Below are 27,924 nucleotides of genomic sequence, written 5' to 3'. Positions count from 1 at the left end.
TACTGATTGACTATAGCTGAAGGGCTCTCTTGTGTTGACAGAACAGAAGCACTGGTTGAGGGGAGATTCACCAGTGGCTTGGGGATGACTGACACATAGGACCAAACGGTAACAAAATAGAGTCTATCCCCAGGCATGCAGTAGTGGGAACTTAATATTAGCAAGCAACTAAAAACCAAAACAAACATAAATGTTTATCTGGAGGGGGGCTGGACAGTAGAAAGAAATATATGATTGCATTCTAACTATATTTTTGAAATTATTGTATAAAAAGATTGCTTATACTTACCAATTTTATATTACCTGAAAGATATTTGCTATTATATTTTTATATTTGCCCTTAAGTACATAATATTTAAAATTTTCAATATCTTAGGTTCATTCCTTAAAACCTAAGTATTAAAAAAACTAAGTATTATGTAATATTTAATTTTACATTATCATTTACTATTACGTTTATCACCTGTCAGATTTAAAATATGACTTCTAAAATCCTCACTAAGCTAATTGTGAGATTCCATCATCCTTTTGCTTAAGTTTTTCAACCCAGGATCAACAAGTAGAAGAGACTTAAAAAATTCATGTACAACTCAGCAAGTAAGGGATTGCCCTTCAAGATGAAGAAATGCTGGCAGAAATATCTCTTAGTACAATGAAAGAAATTTGGGCCCTTCGGCAATCTTACATTACATTTTATACTGTTTACCCCACTGAATCTGCATTTTTTTGTTCATCTTGGGGAGAAAAAAAGAGATTTTGTGAACAATCTCTCTAAGGAAGTAAATAATTACATTTCTAGATCTATCATTATCAATTTATTCTCACTGTTAGCCTATTTTATGATTCAATTTGTGATTCAAAAGTCCTCCTCTAAGCAAAAATATGTTACACACAAAGATGTTATCTTTAAGATGACAGGCGATGCAGAGTAAAACATTTCATATATACTTTCTTAGGAAATTTAGGTAAATGCCACAAATATCAGTTAAGTGTTTAGAAAAGTTAAAATTACCTATTCACCCATTGCTTTTATTTATAACTCATGGTCCTCCTCAATGTGAGGAAAATCACTGGCAACAGCCAAGAGATAAGATACAAAAGATTTAACCAAAGCTAAGTAAAGTGTGAAGGACGAGGTTCGACTTTGCTATAATGCCTAAACAAAGTAGACTTCTTTTCCAGTAACAACAGAAATATCCAGCTGTCCCAAAAACAAATTTTAAATTAACTTAGAGTAAATTTGAAAAACTCTTTATCTGTTATTAACCTTTTCTCAACCATCCTCTTCTCCAAGGGATGATACTTCTGCTAAAGACAGACATTTTGTGCTGAGTGATTGCTTTTTCCTGGTATCTCTAGAGCTAGGGCCCCAGGCTTCCTTCCCGAAGGTGCAAAAGGAGGGGGAGGGGAGAAACAAGGGAAGAAGGACACTAAAGAGAGAGTCCCCTTAGAGCCTTCATGATTCCTAGTGGCAGATCAAATGATAATGTTAGGACAGGGAATAATTTGGGAACAACATAGCACTTTAAATATTTTGAGTAATTTTTTTCAATTTACAGCTAGTTTTTTTAATGTAAGTCAAAATAATTAACTCTATTGTCTTAAAATCTTACTCTGAAAACATTTTCCTATGCTTTATGAGATTTTGCAAAAAAAATTCAGATTTTGTAAATTTGGGAAACTGAATATATGTCAAACATTGAATCTCACAGGAAGTTCTGGATTACCTTTACATATAGTATTGGTTTAATAGCAACCAGATACTTTTAAAGGTAAAGACAGAAAGGATGGAAAAGTGGTCAATACCTAACAAGGCAATTTCCCAAACATTATCTGTTAACATTTTTAAAATCAGAATGTCTTTGCAAAAATAAACATGAAACCCCAAAATAAAGAATAGGCACTGAAATAAATGTCTGTATTTACTTGGCCTTTCATGTATTTCAATGACTAAAAAAATTATTTTCTCTTTTATTATGAAGTTTATTTTTGGAAAAAGAAAATTCATTAATGAACCATATAGTAACCCACATGAAAATAAGTAGCAATACCCCAAATGGTATTACTCCCACCAATGAGCCTTATACTTTTAAACAAACATGAAGTCACTTAAAGCCCATGTTCATTTTAAAAATTACTGTTCTCTGCACAAGTTGAAAAATTTTTTGCAGGAGGAAAACACAGAATTATAAAAGGAAAACACTCAACCTTTCACCTTCTAATATCAAATTTTGTTTGAAGAGTAGGAAGAAAAAAGCATGTAGTACACACACAAAAAAACCCAGTAGCATTTTTTTAAAGTAGGCTTTTGTTTGTTAATATTTTTATTTTAAACTTACAGTGACATTAACATGCAATATAAGATTACTTCTACAATAAATATCAATACTAGATTCAAATACTTAATAATAGCTTTGGTGTTTTATGAATAGCTTGTAACCCAAATGTATATGAAGAAGACCACCGAATTGAAAATTTTAATATCCTAAGCCTTTCCCAAAAGTAAAATTTCTGTGACAATTTAAACGTTAAAATAAATGTCAATAAATATTTACATTAATTAAACAGAAACTGAAATATTCAGCTCAAAGCACATGCAAAATAAATCACTTGCTATAAATTTTAATGTCAATAAAGCATGGACCAACCACATTAATTACCAACTTCATGCCAGATCCTAGTTATTGAAAAGCTGATATACCCCCCATTATTAATAGAAACTTGAGAAGCTTTATATATCTCAATAAATGTTTCGTATTTTGAAATCTAATTAACCAAGTTACCGTGGATTGATAACAAAATCATAGGATTAAATATCACATTGCTCTTTAAGACCCACAAGACTATAAAAATGTAAGAAACAATGCTTTTCTATGGAACAACAGTCTGGAACATTTTACTGAAATATAGTATTTTAAATAAAAATGTACCTTAGATTTTAAGTATTCTCCTCACAAGTCTTTTTAAAGTATTTACATGCTTAGAAATATCATGGCCAAAGAACACTGTATTTTAAAAATCCTTGAGAAGATTCTCTTTTAAAACTACCATTGTTTCAAATATTTTACTTATTATTTAGTGATAGCTATATTGTTTACTAAAATAGAAATTAAATATTTCAAAAGATAGCTTAAGAGCAAATTAAAATAACCGTAAGATTAAATATTTCATGATTCATACTAAAATCACAACATAGTGACTAAATCACCAAATTAGAACTAAATATCAACATTTTTGTCACATCATCTAACTTCATAATAAAGTATCTGTCCATTGATATTAATAGCCTAAGAGCTAGAGAGCATTTTCTCCCAAACAGCTACCTATACTGCTTATTATTACTGAAAGGTTAGATGAAAGAGTAACAGAAAATGTGACCAATTAATTTCTTCCTATATTTACACACAGTCCTGTACCACATTTCTTTCTTTTTTCCTACCAGCAATTTTTCCTTGCTAAATCATCCCAACCATTCCTACTTTCTTTACACCATGAGTTCTGAGAAATAAGCAACAATTCAAATGATGCTAAACAATAATAGAAAAATAAGTACACTGCGAAAGTACAACAATGTAGATAAAAAGATGAGTATTATTTTAAACATCTATTTAGTAACCTTCTTGGCTTCCTAAAAAGACAACAGTTTACATGTATGTAAACTGAGGTATAGTTGTTCAAAAACAAATATTTTAATGTCATAAAACACATGAATTCAATAAATATTTCAATGAATATTTCATACAAACATAAAACTTTGATATCTTACTCCTTTTGAGATGCACTTCCAACCTATCTGTAACTAACCAAAAGGGAAGTCACGTGACTTGCACAATGAAAGAGAAAGAACAGTTTTCTTTCCTTTCCTTTCTACAGGAAGAAACAAAAGCTCGGTATTAGCTATCCAAGGCCAATGGGTGGGGCCTGCAAGCCAAAAAGCTGTAATGGATTGAGGTTAATCTTAATGGGGGCCCACTTTAACCTTCTGAAAGCATCAAAAATGTGAAAACTGTAACCAAAGCTTACAGAAAATAAGAAGCATTTAATGTAAGATAGTTTTCACAACTAGAAAATTCTACAGGGACAGAATTCAGTTTATAAATAATTTTGCTGCTTTTGTTGGGGTAAAATCACCTAACTGTGATCCCCTACACTGATACACACACCATCCCCCACCAGGCAGCACACAGATACTTCACAAGCTTCTTGAATAAATAGGAGTATCCAATGTCCAGGGTGATGGGTGGTCCTGAGGTCCTGAACCAGAGCTGTATACTTTTAAGGGATGCAGAGATAAGAACAAAGTGTTTTGTGTTTGTTTAAATCTGGTTCTATATTTAAAGTATTCACACCACTATTCAGTTCATAAACTTGTACTATAATTCAAGCAAATTTTAAGTGTCAGTATAAATACCAGAAATTAAATACATCAAAACAAAATAAATACTATGGGACTTTTTATAGAGCTGACTGAAATTAACTAATTCAATTTTTAAAAGTAACCACTACATTTCAAAAGTGTAAAATCTCAACCTAAGATAGAATATCACTGCACTTTCAATACCAATGGGTGCTTTTTTAAGTATCTTATGAAATAACATATATTTAAATAAAATTATACGAATAAGTTGCAACGCAATGAAAAACTTCTAAATTAGTGAAATTAACCCACGCAGAATCACAATCAAGCATCAGCTACTATGCCCATTTTTATACTCCAGGCTTTATTATAAGTCTAATAGAAAGAGATTTTTTACAGAGCAGAAAGGCAGGATTTACAAGTGGCCCAAGGAAAAGATAAGCAATGAATAGTTCTGACCCCAGCCTCTCTGGCTTGATCAAGTGGGTCTGCAACCTGAGCCAAAGGGCGCAAATTCCTCACCATTCAAAATTCTTCAATGGCATGGGGGAGGAAACAGTGAAAGGGGCAAACGTGCAAATACAACTGTCCTTAGATTTAGTATTCAACTAAAAATTTTAATTACAGAGCTAAATAAATGAGTTTGATACTGTGGATTAAATTTCAGATTCACAGTTTAACCAATCCTAAAAAAGAAGTTTTTTTTATTTGTTAAAACTGAAAACAAATTTATTCATTTATCTTCGTAAATGTGGGACTTAGAACTGTGTTAGGTATGTGTCTCTAGTATCATTTAATCTATTTAACGAAGTTGTTCAAAGTGGAATTAGTCTCCCAAGTACCAGTGTTTCCATTCTATAAGCAAAATGATGTATTATTAAAAACATACTTTGGAAAAAGGCAGTTGATAGAACTCATTCAGAGCTCTACAATATATCAACGATCCAGTAAGTTTTTTAAAAGCAATGGATAGAATTTATGTTGTTACACTTCTATCACAGTCTCAACTAAGGATAAAGAATTCATCTGAATGAAGAAAATGTTAAAAGAATTTAGGCATCATAGTATTTAGGAACACCATAGCTACTTATTAGTAACAGCCTAGGCAACTGCTTACAAAGCTTAAGGAAATAAATGATCATGAAGAAACCATGGCCAGAGTAGACTCATTTTGAATTTTACACAGAATCTTTAGATAATACAGCACAATAAAACTGAACAAAAACCTTAAAGTTATGAGCAAACTTAAAAGATTCTGAAGTAAATGTTAACGTTAAGATTAATAAAGTAGTAAATGAAAGTGGGTTTGATTTTAAAAAGTAGATTGTTTTAACAAAAAGGTTTAAGCAGTAGTAAGTGTGTCATTAATAGCACAGTGAAATGATTCTAAACATTAATAAAGACAATTTCTACATATAAAATCTAAAAATTAGGTATTTTAAGACTGATGAGAAATCACTGTATTTAGCTCAAAATTTGAAAACTAACATTTACTATTTTCTGATAGTTTTCCCCAAATTAAATGGGTAGAAGCTACAAAAGTAGGTTTCATAAGAAAGTGAGTGGGTGATGGGAAAAAAATGACCCATTGCTTTTATACCTCGAGTGAAAAGAATGAGAATTGGAAAAATCTTATTAAAAAGTTTGCTAAAAAGAAGAAAATAACATATAGCAAACTGGAGAGCAAACTCTTAAATCTTTATCACCCAACAGTGCTTTACACTTACTATGTGATCAATAGAAAAATACTTGGATATGGAACCAGAAATTTTTCTAACTAACCATTTTCTCAAAAGTTAGTACTTTTATGCAATAAACCATCTTGTCAACTTACAGCTCTAAGAATGTTTACTCAGTTGACATAGAACTTCATTAAATTTCTAACAAGAAATGCATCAATAAGCCTAATATGCCCTTTAGGTAAGCAATGAGTTTATACTGCATGAAAAAGTATCATAAGGATAAATGAAATGACGGAAGATGAGTGAAATGTATATTAATTAATTTTACTTTTACAAACACAGAAACTACAAATGAAAAGGCAAGCAGAAATAACTATAAAGAGGAACAAAAGAAAACATCAAAATAAGTGTGGAGTGTATCTAATAAAGGATACTGAGTTGTAGCTTATGTCTAAGGTGACAAAGTTAAAAAGAGCCACGTCAGTTAACCAGTTACTATGACATATCAATAATCATATAGAACAACTAAACCTCTTGTCTTCAAGGGTGAATGACTACAAATGGACACAAGGGAACTTTTTGGGGGTGATGAAGTGTTCTGCATCATGACTGTGGTGGTGGTTACATAATTTGTCAAAACTCATCTAACAGTATGCTTTAATCTGGTGAATTTTATTCTATATAAATTATACCTCAAGAAAAGCAGACAAGGCCAAAAAATAAATGAGATGAGCTTACTTATCTTTTGAAAATTCTGACGAGTTATATGGTGAGAGTATTAATAAAAATATAGTAGTCTAATAAAGATTAAAACTAAAACCTAGTGTTGTTACATTCTTAAATTATTTTCATGTATACTACCTCAATGAACTCTTACCCTAGCCCTGAAAAATAGGGAGAAAAGACATTATTGAACACATTTCACCCATGGGAACACTGAAGCTTGGAGGAAGTGACTAGCCAAAAGTAAGAAAACCACCAAGTGGCAGAGCCAAATCCAAAACTTCATTTCTTATGCTCTACCCCTTAGCCTACCAGACTACTACTTCTTAGAAATAGTAACCATGTACAACAAACATCACTGAGCCCTTACTATATCCCAGGCTCAGTGTTAAATGCTTTACATGTTTAGTAACATTTAATCCTCATAATAACCCTATACAAAAATGGTTATTGTTTTGTCCCCTCCCTTTATGGGACCCTGAGACACTGACAAGGTAACTCATTTCCCCTACAATCAATAAATTGGGATTTGAATACTGATCTATTTGACCAGAAGCTATACTACTGTACAGTATCTCACAAGGATTAAATATTTGTAATAGACAAGTATTAAATTACCACAGCAGATCTATTTAAAATAGTATTTATTCCTTCACTTATACTAAAGAATACACAAACTGGATATATACAACGGAATCTAATAATAAAACAAACTATTAAAACAACCAGTATAACTAATCACTTCCAAGTCTTGATTTATATCCTGATATTTTAAACAATATTAAGCAATATTACATGCCATAAAATTATAATTAAATGCTTTGTATTTCACTGTAAGGGAAATTAAGCCATTAACATTATATAGCACATTGTGCCCAATTTTAAAGAGGGCACATTAAAAAAGGTATCAATTTAATTTTCTACCATGAATATATGCCACTGAAAACAACTTATCTGTGATTTTATTGTGGTAAGGACTAGTTTAACATTTTAGTTTATTTATTAAACACACACTTGATACACAATTTATACAACACCTGGAATAGTGAGGTATTAATGACTCCAATTTGCCGCGGATTATATAAAAAAAAGATAAAATTAAATATATCAATTATCTGTAAATCTTAGGTTAGACAGCATTTCCAAATTGCCAAATATTTAGAAACTGGGTGGAGAAGGCTTTCATTTTCAGATAAATTTCCATTTTGTTGCTAGATAGAAAATAAAATCAATCCTCATGTATCAAAATGCAATTTTTGTTACTTATTTTGTTACTTATTTTACTTTTGTTACTTATTTGATAGAAGTACTCATTAAAAGATAATTTCTAAATGTACCCCACTGATCTGCAGTGTATTTTATTGAAAATGTATTTTCTTAAGTATGTTACTGTCTTGATATTAGAAAATGTTATAATCACATTATTTTAGAGAAGAATATAAACCATAGAAGTTTCTTATGGACTGTATATGTTACAATGCCATTGTAATATATATATTGAACAAGCTGAATTTCTTGTCACTTAAAATTCAGTGAGAAATATATCAAGATATAAAGAATTGATAATAATAACTATTTCATGTGTAGTTCCAAATCAAATCAAAGAAATATCATATTTAAAGCAATACATTTTCAGTTTAATTAATCAGAAATCCCTCACTTTGTTTAGATTATACTTCGATTGGAAATAAAAAAACACAGCACACCATATTTTTAACTAGTAACTTTTAGGTTAATCACAAAACCACAAGGACTACTCAGTTAAGATACACAAAACTATCTGCAATATCCATGTAATTTCTGAGCAGAAAGAATTCTGGCAAGTTTAAATAATCAGGCTTCATTCCTGCCCAAAAGCAACAAAATTTACAACAACGATCTCACTTTTTATCTAGGATGCTGAATACAGGCAAGAAAGAAGTCTTTAACTTATGAAATACAAGAACTCTAAGATTCAGTAAAGGTAGGTTAAAGTTGCCATGCTAAATACTTGTAAGTAGTCTCTCACATATTTGTTTAAAAAACAATTATTTGATTTACTGCCTTCATTTTTTATGAACAGCCTTTAAAAAAAAGAATGAAAAAGTAAGAGGAAAATACTTAAAACTTATGACAATAATCTTGATTCATTTTTACTGAAGTATAGTTGGTATTCATCAATAGTATTTAATATGAGGAAGACTATCTTAAATATGTGCCCAATTCACACTCCATGTTTAAACTGAATTAGAATAAAAATATCTTTTTAGAAGTAAACAAAAAAATGGGTCTTGAAAATGAACCAGGCATTTGAAAATCAGAAGGAAAGTATCTATTAGCTTTTAAGATAATAATAAGTCATAAAATTTTTATTTAAATGTCTTTATGTGTGTTTTTATGATTAAAGACTTTAACACATTTCATTTGGGATTCTTCCAAATTGGTCAGCTAGGCAAGTCATCTTGAAATCTTGGTAGCTTTAGGAGCCATTTTCAAAATATTATAATGTATAACTCACTAACAAATGAGCTATAATTGTTACATGACCACATTTTTTTTTATTTCTAAGACTTTGATTTGTTTAAATAATTTTTGAAACATATTTTCAACAGCTCCAAGAATAATAATCACAACTATTCTGCATGTGAAAAAATGGAAAATATGCTAAATTATGATAAAAACAAAGATGGCTAATAAATTGATGATGAAATATCATGAAAAAAATCCTTAAACATGAACATACTAGAGTAAGTCTGTTTCCATAAAATGCATAATAATCACTAAAACATGAACTCTCTACTACATCAATTGAACTGTGTATAATACATAAAATGTTCATATATTTAAAAACTGTTCATCTCCAAATGTTTTCATATCCTATGCCATTAATAAAAATGCTTTAAATTTATCTCAGTAACAGTAATTATTCTTCTGTCTTCTACTTGATATGTTGCTTTGATATGTTTTCTGAGCAAATAAAAGGAATATAAATATATAAAATTATAATATGGATATGTGTGTTTTCCATTAAAATCAAAGTATAAACCAAAAATAAAGAGCATAAGAAGAAAACATCAATACTTGAAATGTAAATTAAGAATTCAAAACCAAATTATTAATAAATACTTATGCCTATCAAGCAATGGCAGCTAAATTTACAGTCATTTTGAAATTGTTCTTACTCTTTGAAAAGAATTCTTACATAAATAGTGAAATAAATGGCATATTTATATTAAAAATTATTTGTACCACTGATGGTAAAGAATTCCAGATACAGAACTGAACAAGCAAAGAAAATATTATTATGCAAATGAGCTGAAGAGAGAAAAATAAGGAGAATGGATTCTATCCCCCCGACCCCAACAAAATAAAGTTTAGTTTATCTCATTGGGTGAGGAAATGACGTGGAAATAAATTTCAAAATTTATGTAAAGAAAAACTTAAATGATAATAAACATCAATAGGTAGTTATTGGGTAACATTGCCTTTCTCCAAAACATCTAACTTCAATTTCTATGTGACTCATCTAAACTATCATTAAATATTTAAGTTCTGTCAAAGTTTGTATTTCAAGAGACCTTTCCAGGTAGTTTAAACACATTATACCACAATCTAACTGTGGTACATGTTTTTAACTTTTATCCTATCAGTAACAATAAACTAAAAGAAGTATTACTTATTAGCACTTATAAAATAATTGTACTCTAACTGGTGAAATCACCTTAGTAGCAACCTACACTTAGAAATCTGTATTAACAATCTATTATATTCTTACTTCAATTGAGAGACAAATCTCTGTGCTTTACACTGGACTCTCAAAGGTAAGGAATTCCTACAAATGTATCCTATTCAACAAATTAAATCATCATCAAAATTATCCAATTTTAGTTATTAAATGTTTTAAGGAACAACTCAGAAACAATAAGCTGTAACAAAGCTCAAAAATACAGTATCTATATATTCTTGCAAGTTTTTAAAACTATTATTAAACACTATCAAGTTTCCATATTAATATGTGTCAGAATACATATATTCATTACCAACCCATAATCATGTGATCATTTATATCACAAGTTAATATTAGGAAGTCATATGAAAACCACCCATGGTCATATACCATCTTCAAATAACAGAATCTCATTGCATTTATCAATGAGATAGGAAAGGTACAGCACCTAAATTCATTTATTTTTGAGAAAGTGGTGACATTCCAGAGATTACAAGAAAGTTTGTATTCTTGCCAACAAATTTTAAATAGAATTATGTAACTATGAATACACAGCTGTTTAAAAAAAACATGCATATATTCTCTTCGTTTCATAGTAACTAAATTGCTCTTGATGTGAAGTTATTTGCAGTCAAGATTTTTTTGCTATTCCTATTTATTCTTACATATTTTACTTATCATTGAAGTATATATGTAGTCGATATTTTTTAAAGAAAAATAATACTGGTAGCCATGGCATAAATTTTTAAATATTATGTTAAACTAAAATTATTTTTTATTTCCCCAAATATATACTATTAAAAATGTTTCATATTACTTTTAAAAAAATGTAATGACACGTGTACTTTTCTGAAGACTCAAAAAAACAAAAAAACAGAAAACAAAAAAAACCATCCCATGTATTTAAAATAATGAGTAGAAAAAAAAAATAATGAGTAGATACTAGTCCAGTTGAATATTTAATCTTCCTAATTATCTACAATGCTTATTCTTTCATAACAAAATAGTATACAGACATAATGGAAAATCTAATTTGAATTTATATTAAATATAGTATGCTTTCAAAAATTCTCATACACTAAAAATAGCAGTAAAATAATAATTTAAAAAGTATTTTAAAAACTTGTGTTTAATGATCCTGAATTGCAACCTGTGTAAGTGATGCTGACATGATACCTGCACACATCATTTATGACCATCTAATTATTACTTGCAATTGCCTGGCTAAAATCTGTTGAATTCCTGACTTGTTCAAAACAATGATTCATATGATTTATATGCAAATTATGTGAGTCTCAATATAAGAGAAACTCCTCTACTAAGGCATCAAAATCAGGAAGAACAAAAAAAATAAAGCAACTGAAATCTATGTAATTTTTCCCTAAGGAAAAAAGTGAGATATACTTCAAAAAACAAATACTGTAGTCACCAAAAAAATTCCCTGAAATATCACTTTCTAATTTTAATTTAAAGAATAACATTGTCCTGATTTTTCATATCACAAAAATGCTAATAGTTAAGTTTTATCGACTTTTTTACATACTTCTCCCTAATAATGTAAGAATACAAATATACACACTTTATGAGAATTTTTCGCTCATACATCATTTTAATACTGTTTTATTAGTAAATAGATGATTTGTAGCACAAGAGTAAAGCAAGTTTAATATTAATAATCAACATTTATACTCTAGAAATTACTCACTATCTGTAAATAAAACTTTTCCAGCAATATACTATTTTATAATGCAGTGGATATATTTATGTTTACCAACATATAACCAATTAAATGGCTTAAATTTGGACGTCTTGGGGTTCTAAAACATTAATACTGGTTAATAAAATGTCTAATATTTGAATGTATTAAAAGGTAAACACAGGAAACCAAATTATAACAAGGTGTGATCAAAGAAGAAAAGGGCTATTTTTTTTCATTCATCTATAAAACAAATTTATGAGATCGTAAAGAACAATTTAACAACCTACAGAAGGTTCAAAGTGGGGAAAGCCAGAGCCTGAGAGAAAATGGATTTGTCAAAGATTTCAATCATTCAGTCTAGGGAGGAAAAAAGCAGAAAATGTAGGTTCATTTTGCAATATCAAGTAGGAGGCATAAAATCCAGTAGCCTGTCTATGGACTTCTATTTATGTATTTAAACCCTGTTTCAATTCACAGATTATGCTGATCCTTCCACATGTAAACAGCCAATAATGATGGCCAGGCCCTTAGGAAAGGAAAACATACACCACACAGTAAGGTCAGGAAGCAACCAACCACCACAGGACAACAGATCAAAACAGAATGGTTTCATATGTTTCTATTGTTTATATACTTCATTTGAAGATGATATTCCTTAGGGAGTAAAGGAGGTTGTAAATATTATCAGGAACATGCAACACGGTATCAAATAAAATACAGACTTTTTATGCAAATATACTAAGTATTTCCTGTCAATCAACCTGTAGTATTGGTAGCCATTCATTCCATTTTTTAAACCTAAATGTCAAGCCAAAATAAATCTTTGGTCTTAATTCGTTTTACCCCGAAGAATTCCTTACAGAGAATCAACTTCTTTCAATGAAATAATCAAGCTCGCAAATTTTAAGTTGTTTTTTGTTTTTTTTTAACTATGGTAAGCAATAGAGAGGAGTGAAAATGCAAAAGGTATTAATTTACTTGTTTGTGGGTTAAAACTCTGAAAATGACAAGCAAGGACATTCTGTTTGGTGTTTAAGCAACTCAAAAAATTACAACACAATATAAGCAATGGTGGAAATTTACCCAAAGTAGCAGACTGGAACATTTTAAACACACAAACTGGAGCCACAGCTGGCCACATGTTTTTTTGAGTTTGGTTTCTTAAAGAGACAGTGTCCTTGGACCTATGCCCTAAAAGGGAGCACATTTCTAAAAGGTTTGATTACCAAACATCTTCTCTTGGCATTTCTTCAAATCCATAGTAGGCCAACAGTGTTCTATTTTATTTTACTGTAAAAACCAATTTTTTTTCTTGAATCTACAAATGACTCTCTGGGAGGCAGAAATGAAGTAATAGGGTAAGCTACTGTGACTAAAGAAATCTCAAATAAGGAGACCCATAGATCTCTTATACTAGCAATTAAAAAAAAAAACAAAAAAAAAAACTTAAAATGACCACTGCGTCTTCATTCATTGCCCCACTCCTTCACTAGGCATAGGCGACAGAGCATATTGTAACCGAGAACACCGGAAGCTACACTACTGCAATTTTGCTGTCGAATAAAGAGGAGGAACTTGCTAATAGAGTCACAAGCAGCACTCCGGCAGAGAAATTTCAAAGAGATCTCTTTTTCTGTTTAGGAAAGGATACCCAGTAAGGGGACCCTACACCTACCCTAAAAAACAGATTAACTCAGGATTGCTAAGGAAGGTTTTTCTCTTTTAGGGTATGTCCATTGACAAAACTGCTGACCAACTCCTGCACATGGGGGCCAAAAAAAAAAAAAAAGAAGAAGAAGAAGAAGAAGAGGGGAAAAGAAGTTTGGCTTACTTGGTGTACAAACACATCGACTGGAATATCCAAGGGGCTTCCTTCTCGGTTTATCATGGAGATGAATCCAAATCCCATTCGCACGTTGAACCACTTACAGTGGCCAGTTCCGTGCAAAATCTGGGATTCCTCCTCTGTCTGTTCCGGCAGCTTCCCGGGCTCTTCACCACCTTTGCTTGCCCCGCCTGAGTAGAACAGGACACACACACACAAAAAGAAGAAAAGAAAAGAAAAGAAAAGTCAGTCTGTATTTCCAAACCGTTCATTGAAAGGAAAAAAAACAAAAAAAAACAAAACAAAACAAAAAAAAAAAACTGACCGGGGCGTGGGGGAAGGAAATAGAAAACTCAAGTGAATGGTTTATCTTCTTCCATAGAAAATATTTAAAATGAAAGGGTTAAAGAGGGAAGCCGGGGGGGGGGGGGGGGCACACACTGTTCTATCGATCGCATCAACTTCCACTTTTCTGTACATACGTGTACTTTTTTCATTTAAGTCCATTTTTCAGCCACATTTTTACAGCCCAGCCTGCGGTACTTTACTTGCATAGTGCTGCTGTAAACGCTGATCCCACTTACAAAGAGAAAATTCTCAGCCAAACTATTCTCTCCTGGGGGCGCGAGGAGGAAAGAGAAATCGTGAAGATGGTTAGAGCTAGTTAATGCACATGCGGCAGCAGGCGAACCCAGGCTTATTTGCAATGTGCATTCCCCTCCCCCCCCCCAATAACTTTCAATTAAAGTTGGGGTGGGATGGGGGAGGGGGCAGGTGTATAAAAGTTTTCTTGGGCTCACTAACTGAAACTGCGCTTAATCACACTCTAACAATTCAAACAATAGCCCCCTGAAAGCTTTTCAAGTTGTGAATCAGTGTGGGCGGTACAAAACATTTTTGGAGATCTGTAACAATAGGTTGCAGAAAGCCCCATTGCGCGGTGGGGAGCGGGGGTAATGCCCAGTATTGGGGTAAAAGGGGAAGGGAGGGGGGGGGACGGGCAAAGAAGGGTGGGAAAGGGGGAGGGGGGGGAGAGAAAGGAAGAGAGAAAAATCACAGTAAAACAATAGAAAAGAAAATTAACCTTCGGCCATGTTGCCCCACGGGCCCTCTGCTCCAAACTCGTGAGATGAAAACTTTCCCCTTGGAACGGAGTGATCTTCTGCATCAATCTAACATCTTGATTTTGTGCGATCACAAATTTAGCTCGCATGGTCTAATGTGCTTTCCCTCTTTTGATTTTTTTTTTTTTCCTCTTCTCTCTCCAGTTTCTGGCCCCCTGAGCCACGTGACTTTGTCAATTACATGCTTTCTTGCTACTAATTTCACCTCGGATCCTTAAGGGGCTGGCAAGAGGAAGAGATAACCAATCGCCATTTCATCTAGGCTGACATCAAAATAATTTATGAATGAACACGAAAAACTCAAACATGGTATCTTAAAGACAATTTGGGACGCTCCTTTACGATAAATCAGAATGCTGATTTCGTGCTTTTTTCCTTAAACACAATGGAGGGTCTCTGTGAATCGTCGATTTAGGGGGAAAAAAAAAAAACCGGCACAGTCATATATGTGCACACGCGTGCCCTACACACAAGCCTGTCTAAATAATCTCATTTAGGGGGGAAAAAGCCATTTAAATAAAGGAACCAATGTTACGCTCGCTTTTTTTTTTCTTTGCTTTTTTTTTTTTTTTTTTTTTTTCCTCCCCTAAGAAGTCAGCTGCTCCATAGCAGTAAACCTGCCTGGGGTGCAAATTTCATATTTAATTCAAATCTTAGAGGAAAATATGCGATTTGCAAACGGTCTAATTAAAACTGATTCCATCTCCGTGAAACTTTGGATAGTTGTAGCATACACCTCCAGTAAGACGGAAGCACACAATTACCTGATCGTGCCCTGAAATTTTTTTTCGAATTTAAAATAAGATCCTATGCGGGGCAGGGGGAGGAAAATTAAAAAAAAAAAAAAATTAAAAAAATAAAGAAATTCCGCTAGCACCTTCGTGTACTCAAAATCATGTTTAGGTTTATCATTTCGGACCGTTTTCAAGGGGGAATTGTAACATTCACAGGTTTCTCCGCCATCTCTTTCCGGGGGAGGAGATGTGATTAATGACTTCCTAAGTAACAGCCCAGTTTTCCAGCCGAACGTAGAGTGGACCTCAATCAGTGGCGATTGTTCCCCAAGAGCGAGACGACGTAGGGCGGGGAGGGGGAGGGGAGGGGGAGGGGAGGGGAGGGGGAGGGGAGGGGAGGGGAGGGGAGGGGAGGGGAGGGGAGGGGGAGGGGAGCGCCGGGCAGGGGAGGTGAAGAGGAGCCGCCAGCGGGAGAAAGAGGTGGGGGAGAAAAGGCAGCGGTGGGGGGGAGGGGAGGGGAGGAGAAAGAGGGGCAAGTGGGAGAAAAAAGGTGAATTCGTACCATATTGATTGGACCCTGACATTTAAGAAGTGCCCCGCCAATGGAAGGAAGAGCCCAATAAACGAAAATCTAATAACGGATTGGGCTCCTGCCGTCCCTTCCCCGGCCTGGCCCCAGTTTCAAAAGGCTCACCCTTTACCTTTCAAATGGATTCAAATGATCGCTGATTACTAGCTGCGGACGCCAATACCACCGACCTCATCGAACACTACAAGGAATACTATGGATCAACTAGACCCGTGCTTCGCTTCCTTTACAACACAAAGTAGAACCCGTTCCTGGGAAACATTAAAACGCCCCACCACTCTTTCCCCCACCCCACCCCCCATTTTCTTAAACAAGCAGTTTACGGAGAAACTGTACAGATACCACTTCCCTTCGGCAGAGCTACCGAGGTGACCCTCCCCCACCGTACCCGCAAGCCCCCTCCCCGCCTCTCCCAACCGGCTACACTCCTGTTTCACACAAACTAAAATGTGCAGATTCTGAATCTAAAAGCTTCTGAAGACCTACAGAAGGCACCACCTATTTACACTTTGTCCCCATACTAAATAACTAAATATAAACTAATACTAATTGGCTCAGAACCGAAATAAATGGATGTGCGTAAATAGGTTCTTTTCGGCTGTTTGTGGTAAAAGGCATCAATCAAAACTGATCAATTTGGAAAGATTTTTCGTGTTTATTTCTTTTGTTGTTCCCCCAGGAAAGGAGGCAAAGCTTTCTCATTTTATTTACTTTGGGGAGAATAACCATGTTTCAGCTGGTAGGGAGGAAAGCAAAAGTGTACAAATCCAAATGATTTCGCAAGTGTTAACAAAAGCGCTCAAAAAAAATTATTTGCTAACAAAACATTTTTAGGCATTATTTTAATCGTGGAAATCAACAGATTACACTGATCTGTAATGAAGTAACTTTAATAGTGGCATTTCAGGTGAAACATTTCAGATACTGTGAAACAGAAAAACACTAAGTGATATGTTTTCTACGTTAAAGAATTACTTTTTAAAAACAACATCTGATTTAAAAAAAAATAAACATCTGAAAAAAAATCAACACCTGATAACAGAAAAATAATCTGAAAAAGTATTCATGGAAACTGAGGGTAAGTGCTATTATTTATATGAAAGTAATTATCGTAAAATTCACAGACCAGTATAGTCTAGTTTTGTCATAAACACACATTTATGGTAAACAATATTTTATCTGCAGGTTTATTTTCAATTAGAAAATAGTTTCATCATTAAATCAGAAACAACAAATATAGGTGGATTCTGAAACCCTGTTGATTGTTAAATCTGATGAAAGTCAAACCTACAAATATATGTATGTGAAAAGTGTGAAATACCATAACTGAACCACATTGAATGGTGTGGTTATGAGATTCACAGTCTTGCCTGATTGGGGGCCTCCAGTATTAGTGGAATTAAGGTAGGGTTCACTGGACTGGTCACTGGTGTCAGGGGTTATCGACTCATTCATTTCCTGAGAGGGACATCAGCCTTTCAAGTTGTGTAGAAGGGTTTTTTCCAACTGGGAACTCTGAGAAATCCTCTAACATTCATTCACAAAGAATTTAAGGCAAATACATTTACATACCTGGGGGGATGGGGTGGGGGGGAGAGACAGAGGGAGAGAAGGGGAGAGGAAAGAGTAAAAGAGGAGGAGGGGAGGCAACTGGAAGGGAGAGAAGTGGAGGAAGGGGACATGATGAGACAGAAAATATCACTATTTCGGGGATGTGGCACTGTCGTTTAAATAGACTCGTCTTTTCTGCCTACCTCCCCCGCAATCTTTTGAGCCCAAGATCCTTTTATAAAACTGCCCATAATCTCTTTAAGCCCTTAGAGTGCTTCTTTCACATAAAACAGTCCTATGAATCTCCTAGAATGCTTTCCAATTTGTCACCTTCCTCAAGTCTTCTGGTTTTAATTTTTTTCTCATTTCCTACTTGTTTTTAGTGCCAGAAAGACCTGTGCTTGACTCAAAACGCATGTTTTGTGGGGGGGGGGGGGGAAGCCAAACGTTTTTAGTAGCTTGATTTATCATCGTTCTTTCCAAATGTTTCAAAAATGAGTTCAAGGAGTCACGAGGCATCATCAAGGCACTAGGGAGAGAAATTAAGGAATTCACCTCTCCTCGGCCCCTTGGTCATCACAATCTAAGATTTCTTCATTTCAGGAAAAACGAAGCACGCATCTTATTGGTCGTTATTTCCCTTCTTAAACACAAACCCCCCAACCTTGGAGGAGTGCAGGGTGCAGGGCAGGGCGCGCCGCCGTCGCTGCTGTCAAGCACGGGCAAGGAGTGACTTCGAGCCCAGCAGAAACAATGCTTCGGTTCTCCTTAAAACTAGGAGGAGGGGCCGCGCAGCGCGGGGTGCAGCGCCCCCAGCCGCCCCGGCCCGCTCCCCGCTCCCCTCCCGGCTGGGAGGCCGAGGTCTGCGCCCCCCGGCGCCCCGGCCCCCGCCCCCCCAGGCCCCCCAGCCCCGCGGGCCCGCCCTTTCCCTCCCCTCCCGCCCCAGCGACTTCCTCTCCCCGTCTCCCCCGCAGTCACCTTTCCCTTTATTCATCACATCACCGACTCCTCTCCAGGAGCCAAACCTTTCCAAAGGAGGCTGGTGCTTCCTCCCTAATAAGGGGCTTTTGAATTTTGTCGTTTCGGCCCCAAGAACACCAAACAAAAGAAACCCTTGCCTTCAGCATTAGGGAGGCAACATGTGGCCCCATCTACTACTTCTACTGCACTTCCAGATGCACAGCACTTATAATTCGGTCCCTTGGGGGGGGGGGGGCTGGTCCGGGGGCGGGATGCCCGCACCCCTCCGAGGGCAGCGACGTCCAGGGGGAGGAGGAATCCGAACCCCCGAGCCTGGCCGCGCCCCCCCGCCCCAGTCCCCCGGAGGGCCAAGCCTAGAAGGGAGCTGTCTTCAGACAACCCTGGCGCCGTCCTTTCGGGAAGCCAGGAAAACGTGGCCATGCGCCTTTGGAGGCCCAGGGAAAGACTCCTGCGGGGGACGGGGGTGGAGGGGCGGCCGGGGGTGATTTTAGGGAACCGGCTCTGGAGCCCCGGGGGCGCTTCCCCGCCCTTGGGCTGCGGACCGCACGTCGGGCGAGCTGCTCCCGAGCCCTCCCACTCGCTGCGTTTCAGCAAACTACTGGCAAAGAACTTTTCTTGAAATTCTTAGAATACGGAGTCAAATGAAAGAGTACTCGCCTGGGTGCGCCGGTCTTAGAGTAGAGGCACTTCAGAATTGGGGGGGTATTGTGTTTTTGTTTCCAAAAAGCAAAATTCCGTTCTCATTTAATTTCCTTATCTGGAAGCAAAATGCTCTGGCTTAAACACAATCGTTCCACTTGGAGAATTTTTACGCAGCTGTAAAAATCTCTTAAAAGTCTTTTTCCTTAAATATCTTTACACATTTTCCCAGGTATAATTAAATTATGGAAAAACAGGAAACGATTAGCATAAAAGTTAAGTTTTTTAGACCAATTGCCTTCCTATTTCAAAAACATCTTTCTTTCCTTTTGGTCACTTCGGTTTCAGCAAAGTATTTAAAGCAAACACAATTAATTCAGAAAAGGGGCGTTTAAGACCACCACTTTGTAGAAACTTTCTTTTTTTAAAAAAACTGGGATACAAAAAAAATTCTATTAACATACTTTTCCCCCAATGAAAAGGAGAAATATAAATTTTGTTATTACTCCTCCCAAATATTTTCTGAATTGTATTCAATACTTCCTTAAATGATTTTAACTTGAAAAGCAATAGGTTTGAAAAATCATTTAGTAATAGCCTAAATTTGTGCCCAAAATAGCACAAAAAGTGTCATGTTTTATCTGAAAAATTAGTCATATTTTTCACTTGTACTACTTGAGCATGTATTCTTCATAATTTAAAGATATTTTTACAGTGAATATTTTCAGTCTGTAAAAATTACATTAAAAAATGTAAAGCACACAAGTCTTTCCCTGTCTCCCAAAGTAAAGAATGAAAGTTTATTCTTTAAAACTTAATCTCATCTAAAGAAATAAGCTGAAATAAGTGAACTGTTTCCCAGTTATTTCTTTTAACATCTTCGTTTTGGGTTTATTTGGGAATAGAGGACAAGTAGAAAAATGGGAAGGAAAAGAAGAGGGCAGGAGTTAAAGATTAGGCAAGTGAGAAGAAATCTTAAGGCTTTGAAGTTTGAAGATGCCTGTATGGGAAGCAAATCTGTGGAGAAAAAAAGAACTAAATACTGAAAACCAGGGGGGCCTGGATGGCTTGGTTTGGTAGAGCATGGGACTCTTGATCTAGGAGTCAGGAGTTCGAGCCCCACATTAGGTATAGAGATTACTTAAAATAAATAAAACTTAAAAAAAAAAAAAAAAACAACAGGAAAGAAAGAAACTGGAGGCCAGAGTTCTGGTCCCATTTAATGACCTTATGCCCTTAGACTAATCACTGAGCTTCTGGGTCTTAGTTTCCTCCTCTGCAAAGTGAGAAGACTGAACCAGTCAATGTTCAAGTTTTTCAGCTTAAATGTAATCTCTGAAAACAAACTTTCTTTCTTCAAAGTGGAACCTCTCCTGGTCAACCCTTTTTTAATCACAAGGAAACACAGACATGAAACTTTATTGCAGTCACTTAACACATTGGTGTTAACATTATTTCCCAACAGAAAAGAAAAAGGTTTCTGGACTGCCTCCAATCTGCCACCAGAGAAAATCATAATCAATATTAAGGGGCAACTCAATGGTAAATTAAAATATTTTAACAACTTTTCAGAATCTTCTTTTTCATGATACTCATTAAGAGCATCATCTCCGCGTCAAAGGATTCATTCTAGAGAAAAGTGCGGAACAGCAGAGCATATCAGCGGCTTCCTCATTAAAAATTTGATCCCTACTACTTCCTCTTGCTACCTACAATTCTATACCTAATAAGCTTAATAACAGAATAACAGCTCTTTATTTGAACTTATTAATGTTCATAAACTTTGTTATATTATAGCTCTTAAGTGTGTTTCCAAAATAGTATTAATCAAAAGTAGACCCAAGACACTAAATTCAGCAGAGCAGAGGCCAAAATACTACATTATTATCAAGTAGAATTGTTACTGAAAAGTGTTTTCAGTTAATTTCAGTAATACAAGAAAATATTTATACACCAAAGTCTGTTTTTTTTACGGCACAACTAAATAAGTAAAGGGATATATATTTTTTAAAGTCCAGGTTTAAATTGTTAAAAAGTTATTTTTGCAGTACAATGAGGAACAAATTTCACACATATTCATGAAAAGCAAAATAAATGGAGCTTCCTATATTAAGAAAATGTCCTAGATCCCTGAAAAACATTTGATAAACTCTGCTCTTTATGTTATGGTAAAATATTTGGAAATAGCACCACGTGTCATCCTTAAATTAATTCAACAGGTATCTGTGAGTTCCTGCTTTGATATGGGAGTCACAAAAGTGAACAAACCACAAATCTCCACAAGCATTTAAATATATATTATCTGTCTTGCCTGAGTAATGGAAAAGGAAATCATAAAATCCAAGACTGCTAAAATCAGAAGGAAAAGGAATTAGAATATTTCATCCAGGCAATTCTGGTGGGAATATCAGTTTATAGATGAAATCATCTGGAGAACAGTAGGATATAGTACCCATCTTGCCAAAGTGGAGAATTCCTGAGGGCTGTCAAGTTTTCTTATATGCTTCCAGGAATTTTTTTAAAACCTTAGTCAAGTTAAATATTTAATTGGAAAAAAAAAGTAAAGACTAACCTGGGGCTGATGAAACCTGGTTGAATGACCTCATCGTCTTCTGAAGAACCTAAAATCAGAGAGCTCAAGTCAGTTCTACATTAATTGCCTATTTAATTGCCTCTTCTTCAGTTTAATGGCTTATTAGAAAGCAATAAAATGCCTAGGTGTTTGATTCTGTGAAGTGACCTGTAAACTTTTTTTTAAGAATTTAAGACTCACCCAGCAAAATCACATAACCAATTGGCATAAACTTGCCTTTCATTCCTATTTAAGGACACGAGTTTAAAAAAACATACTGGACAAGACCACTAAGATAACTCTTAATTGTTCATGACCCAATTTCACGAACAACAGATTCAAATTTTTTTTAATGTTTCACACTATAATTCAAAAATCCCATTTTTAAGCCACAGTTAAAAACCAACCCAATTTACAATATTTTATTGATGAACTTATTTGACTGTTCGCTTCAGGTATATTTTAGAAGACAAATCATGAGAATCTAACTGTGATACTATATCCTTTTTTTTTTTTTTTTTTTTTAATTTTTTTTACTTATTTATGATAGTCATACAGAGAGAGAGAGAGAGAGAGGCAGAGACACAGGCAGAGGGAGAAGCAGGCTCCATGCACCAGGAGCCCGATGTGGGATTCGATCCCAGGTCTCCAGGATCGCGCCCTGGGCCAAAGGCAGGCGCCAAACCGCTGCGCCACCCAGGGATCCCGATACTATATCCTTCATAGGGGGTCCATTATATTCACATACTTTGTTAGAAAAAAAATAATAGTAATACACTTAACCATTAGGTATACTTAATTAAAAAATATCTAAGATAATTTACATTTTAAAAAAGCAAAAACAGTTGTTTCAAAAATATGAGTAAGTACTGAGGTTTCTAATATATATCCACTGGCAGATGTCAAGACACAGTAACTTAAAATAAAGAGGTAAACCAATTAACGAAGTATAGCAATTAAAAGAGAAACTCCTGCTGACCACTGAGTTATCATTTTTTTTCCCTGGGTTTAGAGTTATTGAGGTTTGGAAAACAGATTTGTTTGAACATGCATCCACTCACCTGCTACCACCCAGGGTTGTCTTTCTTCCCTTAACTAAGTTTTACACACTACATCTACTACATCAACTCATGAAAAAATAAACTATCATGTGTAAATTCTTTAAGTTGCAATCTAATTTTCTTCTCAAAATGATATGGAGGCTTTTCCAAGGGCAGAGTTCTACTGAATGTTGACCCAAGATTCTTCTTACAAAGGATGACAATCCCACTGAGTAAGATTTGAAAAGAATAGAGGAAGAATGTGAACAATAGGCACGTGAACCTCTGTACATTAAATCCTTCAGTTATCCTGTGTTCACAGCCAAAAGACAGAAGACAATGACAGACCCTAAAGTTAACAAAATTCATTAATAAAACTTATTGAAATAGTTTTCCTTTACATTGAACCTGTATTGTTTGATTTTGTACATTTGGTTGAAGTGGGAGTATATTTAAATGTTGTACATAAATTTCAACAAAACCCTAGCTCATGTTTTCCTATTCCAGTAGCCCACAGTTTATGCTGAATCTTCTCTATGTGCTTATAGTTACAGAAAAGTTCAAACCAACATATTCGAAAAATATGTAAAAACAGTAGGGATTTGTCAAGACTTGTCAAATAATTATTTTAATTATTATAAATGGTAGACTTAATAAAGTGAAAATCAAATGGTGTAAAAAGTTAGCTAAATAATACTATAAATTTGAGTGATAAAGATGTTCAGATTTTTTACTGTACAAACTTGCCATATGTTTTTTGGTTACTGAGTTTTAATATTATCATCCCTTTCAAAGAAAAAGTAAGATGGAATTATTTCACTGATGTTAAGTAATGGTTTAAAACTTTTCAAAAACAAGAGTAGGTTTAAAAAATAGAATTAAATTTAACTATGGATATTAAAATCCATCCATCCAGTTTTTACTGAATAACTATTTTAGGAACGAAATAAATATTAAATGTTCATATCTTTACTACAGGTGACTGTTTTTTGATATGAAATAACAATAAAAAATAAGCCTTTAAATGTATGAATGCTCCCAAAACAGCTTTTTGTAATTTTATATATGGGTATTTTCATTTGATAGTATAGTTTTTGGTAAATTTTAGAAAACAAAAATCTAATGAAAACTGTGATATCCTAAAATACGTTCACCACAATAATTTCTGTTAATCATCTAAATCTCTAATTAGGTCTCTTTTTCTTATTGTTCCATACTGAATACAATGTTTCTACCACATAATACTGAACTGTAATTGACATAATAGCCCATGAAAATGTTCCCTGTCCCAACTTGATGCTATGCTCTATGGTGCGGAGGGGTGGAGGGGATTGTGTATATTTAGGTCATCATTGTAATCCTGGCATTCATTAGTGTTTGATACATATTTTTTAACAAACAAATGACTTAATGAATTTCTGAATCCTGGCTGACTATTCTTAGGATAGCTTTTATGAATTAAATGGACTTGTATACAAAATTTTCTTAAAACCATCTTTTCATAAAAGAGAATGTGACAGGCAATTAATCATTTGACCATTGCTATTGTGATATATATATGTCAAGTGATTTCAATAATTTTATTTTAAATATACACTCATTATTATAAAATTCCTTAATTTATAAACACTATTCACATTCTTAGATTTCAAATTTCCTCCTATTAAAATATGTAACAATATTCTTCTCAAGTACTTTACACGCTGTTGTTAACCCACTACTGTAACTATTCAATGAAAAAGAAAATGGTAAAAAAAAAAAAAGAAAAGAAAAAAGAAAAAGAATATGGTTACTATTCTATACTATACACTGAAATTTATTTAAAAACTGCCAAATTCTTAAGCCCAAAGACTTGAGGAGTAATAAATATTAATGCTACTACATATTACTCACAATTTTATTTGAATTCAATTTACATCATGTTAGTTTTTACTTGTAAAAAGACAAAATTTACTTTAAGTTGGTGAAAAATTAGCAATAAAAGATATTCACTATAATAAAATGAAAATTATTTCATTAGTTATTCCCATCACTACAATTTCTCAACATTTAAAAAGAAATCTAAAATAATAAATCTTGTTTCTCCAATTATCAGTATCTTCCAAAATTATGTTAAGTGTAAAATATAGTCTACTAAATAAAATATTCACTTTATGGTTTATAACAAAAATTCGTCTATTTACAATATGTCTCAATTATCATTAAACTAAATACATTCTTTGGAAAGCAAAAGAAGCAACAGTGTGACTCTTCCTTCTTAGGATATTTAGAAGAAAAGGCTTTAAAAAATGACTATTTATGATCATATAACAAACACTCTATACAAACACCAGAGTAAAACCTAAAGCAGGATACTTATTACATTTGTTGTAACTTAAATATAACATATATACATGTGAAATAAAATACTAGATGTAGAAGTTCAATATTAAAGTGAATGTGTGTGCTTTATGAAAATGTTTTCTTACTCTGTCCTTTAAAGGAATGGTCATATGTATTAAAACACTCCCCTATAATTTTTTTTTTTTGCAAATTAAGTCAATAGATAAATTCAAATGCTGCCTAAGTAAAATCAGGATTAAGTCATTTTGTAATTTAACTGAACATCCGACTATAATTCCAGATAAAACTGAAAAGGCTATATTCTCATCTATACACAGATATAGAAAACTTAAAATAATCTACTTTATAGTAAAACAAATAATTACATGTAACTTTACACATTTGAAAAACCATAGGTATTGGAATGTTAACACAGGAAAACTCACATTTACTGAAATATTTAGAACATTATCTTGAGAGGAGGAAAAGAATTTATATTGCTTTCAGAAAACATTTTAAAACTGCATTTTTATATTTATGAAGTAAATTATAATACATTATTTTATATTATTTATAATATATTATGTAAACACTTAACCTTAGAGGTTAATATTTGTAATACAGCTGAAATACAGAGGTGAATTTAACTTTCTCAACCATTTCACAAACTGCAACTGGATTGGCTTCCTGTAATATAGGAGCAGCCCTAGCATTCTTGTCAAATACTGTAATAAAAATATTTTATCCTAGAAAATAAAAAACTTCAACAAATAATTTAATTTGACCAGCAAACCATCAAGATCGCTTAAAGGTACTGACTATGGCACAAATGTTAATTGGTAAACAATTCTTTAACTTGAATGTGAATGTTGTAGCACAATTAAGGTACAGCAGCTGTTTCTGCCAATGCAAACTGTATTTTTCACCATAAGAAACAATAGTTTTGTATAATAAGTCATAGCTGTCAGGGTTACACTGAATAAAAGAAAATAAAAACAAGAGTGGTTTTAGAATAAAGAGTCAAAATAATGGCAAAATTCCTATCTTAATGAAGCTAATCACACATACTGTGAAGGCCCACCATTAACTGTACGATGAAAACTTTAGAGTAGCTTCTTGAAATGACAAACAAAAATGAATAAATAAATCCGAACACTTCTAGTTAATTACAAAGTTAAGACAATTTTATTTGATAATACATTTTTAAACTTTAATATACAACATTAATGGTTAAAAATTTATATCACAAGAGATTAACAACTAAATGAGAAGTGTCAGTGCATTGAACTCCTTTCAATAAACATTTAACATCAAGAAATGTTTTAGAGGCTGCTCACCCTTACATCACTGCCAGTGATCTAATGGTGTAATAAATATATTACTAGATAAAAATAACAGAATTTTAACTAGTAGAGAAGATTATACTAAGAGACTAATGCAAATGGTTTACAGATTTTTTTCCAAAATTTTAAAACTACAAAAAAAGTAAAGTCTGTTTTTAGCCTATACGGTATGGAATATTTTACTTAAAATGTTTTTGTAGAGTCTGAAAAATATGTTACATAAAAGAATTGTCTGAAAGATATAAAAGCAGCATTTTGGCTCTTGCATTCCCAAATAAAAAATGGTGATTCGAAATATGCAGCAAATTTAAAACATGTTTTTCCACCATTAGAACTGGTCATTCAACACTAACTCCTTTTTTCTATATAATTAAGCTTTTGTTCAGCCATGAAAAAACTAGAAACTGATTGCTTGAAAATGAGCTGCATGCCCTTTGTCCTGGTTTGTCACCTTTGACCCTTAATTTGATGATCCTGCATATCAACCCAGTCTATTTTTAGGAAAATACTGTCAAAGTTCTATGCCTAAAATAGTAGTTTTTACTGAAATATTAAATGTATTACAACATTCCTCTCCAGGTAATTCCTATAACGGTTTCACACCATTGTTCGTTTCACAGAATGTAGAACTCAGTAATATTGTAAGCAATGACAGCCTGGTGTTTATCCTGCTTCAGACAATAGAAAATTTCCTCAAAGTGCTAAATCAAGATCATAATTTCAAAATTTATATTTTTCTCTTTACCTAGAAATTGCTTGTGTTCTAAGTAGAATTTAGTTCATGAGTAATTTCTAACTTTATTATTTTCAATAATCACATGCTGTCATGTGGACTTTCATAGTGCCAGAATATAATAACGTATAAAGATGCAAAGATCAAGTTCCTACTCAAACTTAACAGCAGTAACAACTCTAAGTGTAGTTTTTGAGAGAACTCACTGGTTGCTTAAATCGGTTGTAAAATCTGGTCTTCATCTGCAAGTAGCAGCTTTCAAAGGAAGGAAAAAAACCTCAAGCATTGATCCCATTGATTTTAC

General features: G+C 33.7%; 1 protein-coding gene and 1 long non-coding RNA gene across 6 annotated transcripts in view; one reads left to right on the top strand and one right to left on the bottom strand.

Annotated features, from left to right (window-relative positions):
• Positions 1-22,233, bottom strand: part of LIN28B (lin-28 homolog B) — a 123,484-nt gene extending 101,251 nt beyond the window's left edge. Inside the window, exons 1-3 of one of the 5 annotated variants that reach the window (XM_049092423.1) lie at positions 16,552-16,696; positions 15,077-15,338; positions 13,999-14,183 (exon numbers count right to left, since the gene is read on the bottom strand). In XM_049092423.1, coding sequence (XP_048948380.1) covers positions 13,999-14,183; positions 15,077-15,086 — 195 coding nt within the window. In that variant the 5' untranslated portion in view covers positions 15,087-15,338; positions 16,552-16,696. Of the gene's footprint in view, positions 1-13,998; positions 14,184-14,474; positions 14,650-15,076; positions 15,339-15,880; positions 16,165-16,551; positions 16,697-22,182 lie in introns of those variants that run through there. The other 4 variants (XM_035698041.2, XM_025444687.3, XM_035698040.2 and 1 more) reach the window with 4 other exon arrangements.
• Positions 5-14,023, top strand: LOC112658471 (uncharacterized). The gene is made up of 3 exons (XR_003135724.3): positions 5-108; positions 8,658-8,725; positions 13,894-14,023. It is a non-coding gene; the product is annotated as an uncharacterized LOC112658471 (long non-coding RNA).
• Positions 22,234-27,924: the final 5,691 nt, after the last annotated feature.

This window comes from Canis lupus, chromosome 12, assembly GCF_003254725.2.
Source record: "Canis lupus dingo isolate Sandy chromosome 12, ASM325472v2, whole genome shotgun sequence".
Classification (NCBI taxonomy): Eukaryota; Metazoa; Chordata; class Mammalia; order Carnivora; family Canidae; genus Canis; species Canis lupus.
Note: the sequence above shows the minus strand (reverse complement) of the source record. Positions and strands in the feature narration are given on the sequence as shown.